Here is a 6861-nt window from a genome sequence, read left to right on the forward strand (position 1 = left end):
TTTCTGGTAGAATTTTCGGGCGTTGTTCCTATTGGTCAGCATCTCAAGCTCCTCGCACTCACGTGTTTCGGCCTCTCGTTGCTTCTGTCGGATAATACGTCTCTCTTCCTTTCTTAGCTCTCGGTAGCGATCCCACATGGCTCGCTTTGCGCCCGATCGCAGCGTGGCTCTATAGGCAGCATCTTTTCTTTCGGGAGCAGCATGACATTCCTCGTCGTACCAATTGTTTTTTCGGGCTCGCCGGAATCCGATTTCTTCTTCGGCGGCGGTACGTAGGGAACGAGAAATGTTGTTCCATTGTTCATGCATGCCGGTTTGTTAGGCAGTACTCTCTGAGAGCAGGAGTCAAAGTCGAGTGGCGAATCTTCTGGCTGTCTGTTGTGATTGCAGCTTTTCGATGTCGAACATTCTTTGCATAGTTAGATGTACGCTTTTTGCTGCATATAGGGGTGTGCGTAGTTTGGCTGCAACAAGGTAATGATCTGAGTCGATGTTGGGTCCTCGGATCGTACGTACATCTAAAACACTGGAAGCGTGTCTTCCATCTATCACAACATGATCGACTTGGTTTCGCGTTTTCCGATCAGGAGACAGCCACGTTGCTTGGTGTATTTTGTCATGCCGGAATCTGGTGCTGCAGACTACGATGTCTCGGGTCCCAAACCCAGCGCACAACAAGCTAAGGTGGAATGCTTCGCCTTCTCACGTTAGCTCATTCCCAAACGGGTGTTCGGAAGCTGCCCAGAGGATACGTGGGTTAATCCCGGACGTTGTGAGTTGCTTGAACCATATGCAGAAAATCGTCCTGGCCACTCCCAAGTGAATGTCGATCAGTAACTTTGCCCACTTGCGTGGACTTCTACATATGGAACCATTCTCCGGAGCCATCCTCTCAGGACAGTTTGCTTCTTTCAAATCAGTCGACATCGTTATGAACCTGGATGACGTAGTGAACTATCCCACGGAGATTTTACATTCACTGGAATTGTTTGGATAACCACCTCATAATTTGCAGTTAAAAATAGGCCAGTTGTCATCATGCTGCGTAACATTAATCAACCTTGACTGTGCAATGGAACAAGACTGTCTGTGAAAAAGCTGATGAATAATTGAGGCAACAATCATAAAAGGCAAATAAAACGGAGAGGATGTCTTGATACCGCGGATACCGATGATTCCAACGGATTTACCATTCGATTTTAAACGCTTAAAATTTCCAGTACGTCTGGCCTTTGCGATGCCCATAAATGAGTCGCAAGGTCAGTCGTTAGAAGTTTGCGGAATCAACTTGGAGTTTCCCTGTTTCGCGCATGGACAATTATACGTCGTGTGTTCGCGTGTGGGAAAACCGTCTTCTTTGTTTATTTACGCCCCACAAAACAAAACAAAAAATATAGTTTATGAGAAAGCTTTAAATTGATTAACAAACTGTATCATAGCAGTGTGTGTCTGTCAATATCAAATTTAAACCTTATACCTAAACAGCCAGTATCTCAAGAAAACTCTATTTTATAATTAAGCAAAATAATAATAAACTTCATGCTTAATTCAAAATATGCTTTTTTTATTAAATACGGATTCGTTTTGTTTGTTTTAAAATTATTTTATGCAAAAGCTTAGGTCTTTTATTTATCGATTGAGGCAGTACGAAGTCTCCCGGGTTAGCTAGTAAACAATAATATGAACTACTCACTGAATACGTCTTCTTCGAGCCTACACCATGTTCCCATTTTTCTTAAAATTGAATTCCACGAGTTCTCTTTGGTTACTTGCGCGAACCATAATCTCTTTTTCAATTATACATTTTTTAACTTTAACAATTTATTATCTTCTATGGATCGGGACCGTTGTTTTCTCGTTTTGATATCTCAAGTTGTTTTAGTACAATTAAGTCAAAACTTGCTAACATTTCTCTCGGTAATATTCCTCTCTATATAAAAAGGCAATGTAAAATACCTTGGCATATTAAAAATTTAAAGAAATTAAAGAACCTAAGAAACAAATTTACGTTTTTCCTTCTTCTCGATTTCCGCTTATCTATCATCCTGGTGTAAAAGCTAATGCTTACGCTAGGCCTTATCAAGTTGGTCTCCTTGCCGCGGGGATGAGGCTTAAGTGGTGGTTTAGCCCCCATATCATGAGGGTTAACCCACTACGAACTAAGAGGGGAGCTCCACATGGGTATGGGCTGGCCAACCATCCGCAGAACGGCGGTTTCCCTTAACCTGGTATCCCATCATCTCCTCTCCTGTACCCCCCTAATCCAGGGTGTTACGCGTCACCGTGCTCAAGGGATGGTTTGCAGCCTGGAGTATACGGCTGTGTTTTAACGTGCCCTTCTGAAACTGGGTCACCTCAGGAGGTAGAATGATCTCGCCATGGTAGAGGAGACTGCCATATTCGACGTTTCCCTTTTCCCAACCCTAAAAAACTTCTAGTCCGCCACGTCGAGCAGTGCGGACGATTATGAAAATGAAATATGAATAAAAAAACCTACCCTCGGACAACCAATGCAACCCAAAATTAAGACCAAATCCCTCAGGAAGGTCAAGCCTTTCAATAAAAACGACCACTGACGTAAGCAGAGTAAAGCCAGTGGCCAAGCCAGGGCCTAACTCCCGTTCTGTCCCTTCAGGGACTGCCTCTACGGCAGCGAGACCTCTTACTGGCAACAATCCCAACCCTGTCATAAGAGAAGTTGAGGATGACATACCATCTACGTCTGGTGCCAGCAGTAGACCCCCTCGCAACAAAATCCTTGGGAAGCAAGAGCTGCCCTGTCAGAAGGCAAGCAGACCTTGCTGTCCCCGTCACTCCAGGTGGCACGGAAACTCCAAAAGGAGAAACACCCGAACCAATATTGGCAGCATCGGACCACATGGCTCAGCCAATGGCTTCTGATATCTGCCCTTTTGGCACAATTACTGCCCCGGGTAGTACCCACCCCCGAAAGCATATAAGTGCGTCAGAAAGGTACTATCGTACCAGGCGATCGGCCTTCAGAATCCTGGAAAGACTGAAGGACACTAGAGAAGAGAATCTGACGGAGGAACACCGGGAGAAGACCAAAATAGACTCCGCACAAGGCAAGCGCAAGCGATCGAGTGAAGGGACATCGGCTGAAGCCAAACGAATTTAGGTATCCGCCACTCAAATGACTAATGTCACGACGAAGAGGTCTTTCGCTGAAGTACCGAAAGGAAGCCATGTACGGGCGGTGATTGATCGCAGTTCCCATGATGATGCGATCTCCCAAGCAAACTGGGTCTTAATAAATAGGAGTCTTTGGAAGGTGTACAGGGACATCCTGAAAGGAAATCCAGGACCTCCCCCCCGTTACTCGGGTGCGGGTTGGTTTCAATCCCGCGTCAAACTAATAAGGTGCGCTGATCAACGTTCCGTGGACCTATACACCCTAGCGATTAGTCACATAGGGGAACCTTGGCCGGGGCCCGCCTTGATGGGGTCCGCCGAGAAGACATCCCTAACCTGATGGAATCCTTCCCGCTGATTTGCAACACACAAAAAATATGAGGCAGCTTTAATTTTTGAGGCAGCGATACGTCTTAACTATATCCCCAAGAAATTTGCAGAAGTAAAATTGGTATTCATTCCCAAAAGAGGGAAAACCACACATACGAAACCGGCTGATTTTAAAATAACAGCCGCTCGTGATCGACGTAGCAGTATTCCATATAACGAAGTTTTTAAATTGCACGAAGATCGGGAAAAAAACCTGGCTTATTGTTGTGATATCGATTCGATGTTTGAAAAAATTGGTTACCCTCATATTTCAGAGGAGTGGCGAGTTTTCATCGATGCATCGGTCAACAGCCTTAAAGTAGTGCTGCTTCATATCGGTAACAAACATCCAGCTGTCCCGATCGCATATGCCACCAACCTCAAAGAAACATACGAAGGCATGGAATTAATATTACAGCTGATAAACTACCAAGAGCATATTTGGAAAATATGCTGCGATCTAAAAGTGGTCGGATTACTCATGGGTGCTAACACCCCATTTACACGATGTCTCCACTGGAAGGGAAACACTGGAAATTCTCTTTTCATGTCTCATTCGCGGGCACACGGGCAGAAATGTTTTCGGCAACAATCGTTAGCATATTTTGACGTTTCTCTCATTCGTATAGCGTGATTTGTTTGAATTTTATATTGTGAAGAAATATATTAGTTTATTGCGATTAAATATGGATTACGAAGAAAAAAGTGAACTGATTAAAAGCATATGGGAATGCATTGGTGAGGCTGCGGAATTAGACTCTGACGACAGCGATAAAGAAGAAATACTTTTAGGTAAGCATCTACATGCTTGTAAAATGTGCGCATTAAATTGTTAAAGTATACTCCAATTAGGATTAGCAAATTTGGGCAAAAAAGTTTCATTGTTGCCTATCAAGAGGACCAAGCGGCAATGGGTAAAAGAATGGCGAAAAAAAAGATGCGATCACAGCTCGTTCGCTTTTTTAAACAAAGAGTTGCTGGTGCACGATGAGCAGAGCTATAAGAATTTTGTACGGATGTCAAATGGCCAATTTCATTACTTGCTATCGCTAATTGCAGATGATATTCAACGTTCTGATACTTCAATGAGAAGCGCGATTCCCGCAGCAGAAAAATTGGCAATGACGCTGCGGTTTCTCAGCACTGGTGAGTTAAAGAGATGGGGTGATATATGTAGTATTGTTATAAGAAGTTATTTATTTTCAGGGGAGTCTTACGTCAGTTTGGATTACCAGACGCGAATATCCAAATCCTCAATTTGCAAGATAGTTCCCGAGGTATGCAGTGCTTTGTTTAACAAATTAAAATCGTCATATTTAAAGGTATGGATACATTTTATATTATAATAAATATTTCGCAATTAATAACAAATTTTTTCGCAGTTTCCGAGCAGCAAATCTGAATGGGAGACTATAGCAACAGAATTCGCGGTTAAGTGGCAATTCCCCAATTGCATTGGCGCATTAGATGGAAAGCATATAACTTTCCGTCCCTCACGCACTGACGGAGCTTTTTATTATAATTACAAAGGCACTAACAGCATAATTTTATTAGCCCTGGTGGATGCTAATTGTAAATTTATTTTCGTTGACGTGGGTTGCAACGGTCGCAGTAATGATGCTGGAGTTTTTCTACAAAGCAAATTAAGTACTGTTCTTCAAGATGAGAAAGAAATACCAAAAGCAGCTTTAATTGGAAACAATCGAAGCGTTCCGTATGTTGTAGTCGGAGACGATGCATTTCCTCTGCAGGTGCATTTAATGAAGCCATATCCTTACCACACGCAATGTCAAGAAAAACAAATGTTCAATCGAAGACTCTCCCGGGCAAGGCATGTAGTGGAACATGCATTTGGAATTTTGTCGAACCGATTTCGCGTTTTTCTTGCTCCTATAAATCTAAATGTGGCCACTGTAGAGAAAATTGTACTAACGTGCTGTACTTTACATAATTATCTAATTGAAAATGGCGAAACATACACTGATGGTAGCGGAAATGTAGAAACTGTAAACAATAACTGCCCAACTGGATCGAATATATTATATAATCCGAGAAAAGGCGAAGCGGAGAATGTTCGTCAAAAATTTCTTAAATATTTCAATGAAGAAGGCAAACTGGATTGGTTAAATAATAAATAATTTCTTTTATTTTTATTAACGTAAATGTATATAGGTATATAAGCTTTTGTGCTTCATTAAAAAAAATGAAATAAAATATAATTTATTATTATAATTTTATATTATTAATTATGACCTATAACACAGTCTCATATTTTTTAGTTCCTTTTTTTAAATTCATTTGGATTTTAAATTTTTTTAAATGTATATAGGTATATAAGATTTTGTACTTCATTAAAAAAAAAATTAAATAAAATATACTTCATGTATAAATACTTTACTTAAAATATTAATTAAATCCTTTTGTCTTAACCTAAATATATTACACAGTCTTATATTTAATAGGCACTTTGGTTTCATTAAAAAAAAATAAAAAAAATATACTTCATGTATAAATACTTTACTTAAAATATTAATTAAATCCTTTCGCCTTAACCTAAATATATTACACAGTCTTATATTTAATAGGCACTTTGGTTTCATTAAAAAAAAATAAAAAAAATATACTTCATGTATAAATACTTTACTTAAAATATTAATTAAATCCTTTCGTCTTAACCTAAATATATTACACAGTCTTATATTTAATAGGCACTTTGGTTTCATTAAAAAAAAAATAAAAAAAATATACTTCATGTATAAATACTTTACTTAAAATATTAATTAAATCCTTTTGTCTTAACCTAAATATATTACACAGTCTTATATTTAATAGGCACTTTGGTTTCATTAAAAAAAAATAAAAAAAATATACTTCATGTATAAATACTTCACTTAAAATATTAATTAAATCCTTTGGTTTCCATATTTGGTGGCTTTTAATGCAGTCTCCCTTTTTTGGCGGTCAAGTTTCTAGAAACGGAAAAAAGTGGAAGTTAACATAAACATGTCTCATAGGTTTTATGAATTATACCTACTTTGCTAGCAAAAATCATCCTCGTCAAAAACTCCTTGCATAGACAGCTGCAATAAGTCCTTGCCTGATGATGATGCAGTTGCTAATGATGGAGGAGTGCGCTGATTGGATTCATCAATAAATCTTTGCAAAACCGTCTGTACTTCCAAAGCAGCGCTGTGTTGTTTGTCGTTGTCTATTTCCTCCATTTTATTAGCAACCAAAGTGCCCAACCAGGCGTATTTTCGGGAGCTCTTATTTTTATGCATCATTTGTTCAAATTGAGAGAACTCCTGATGCATTTGATTATACTGCTTACTTTTCTAT

The 6861-nt window shown here is 39.6% G+C and overlaps 1 protein-coding gene across 1 annotated transcript; it reads left to right on the forward strand.

Moving 5' to 3' along the window:
- The first annotated feature begins 4158 nt into the window (after nt 1-4158).
- LOC128869344 (putative nuclease HARBI1) lies at nt 4159-5780 on the forward strand. Its single transcript, XM_054111880.1, has 4 exons — nt 4159-4314; nt 4375-4668; nt 4729-4844; nt 4905-5780. The coding sequence occupies exons 1-4, from the start codon at nt 4209-4211 to the stop codon at nt 5658-5660; spliced, it is 1272 nt and encodes a 423-aa protein (XP_053967855.1). The 5' UTR covers nt 4159-4208; the 3' UTR covers nt 5661-5780.
- The last annotated feature ends 1081 nt before the right edge of the window (nt 5781-6861 follow it).

This window comes from Anastrepha ludens, chromosome X (assembly GCF_028408465.1).
Source record: "Anastrepha ludens isolate Willacy chromosome X, idAnaLude1.1, whole genome shotgun sequence".
Taxonomy (NCBI): domain Eukaryota; kingdom Metazoa; phylum Arthropoda; class Insecta; order Diptera; family Tephritidae; genus Anastrepha; species Anastrepha ludens.

What these genes read in the sequence shown, in the direction of transcription:
- LOC128869344 (XM_054111880.1), top strand. Translation starts at nt 4,209, where the DNA reads ATGGATTACGAAGAAAAAAGTGAACTGATTAAAAGCATATGGGAATGC. An exon ending in TAAAGAAGAAATACTTTTAG is followed by an intron (nt 4,315 to 4,374) that starts GTAAGCATCTAC and finishes TACTCCAATTAG; the next exon opens with GATTAGCAAATTTGGGCAAA. An exon ending in GCTGCGGTTTCTCAGCACTG is followed by an intron (nt 4,669 to 4,728) that starts GTGAGTTAAAGA and finishes ATTTATTTTCAG; the next exon opens with GGGAGTCTTACGTCAGTTTG.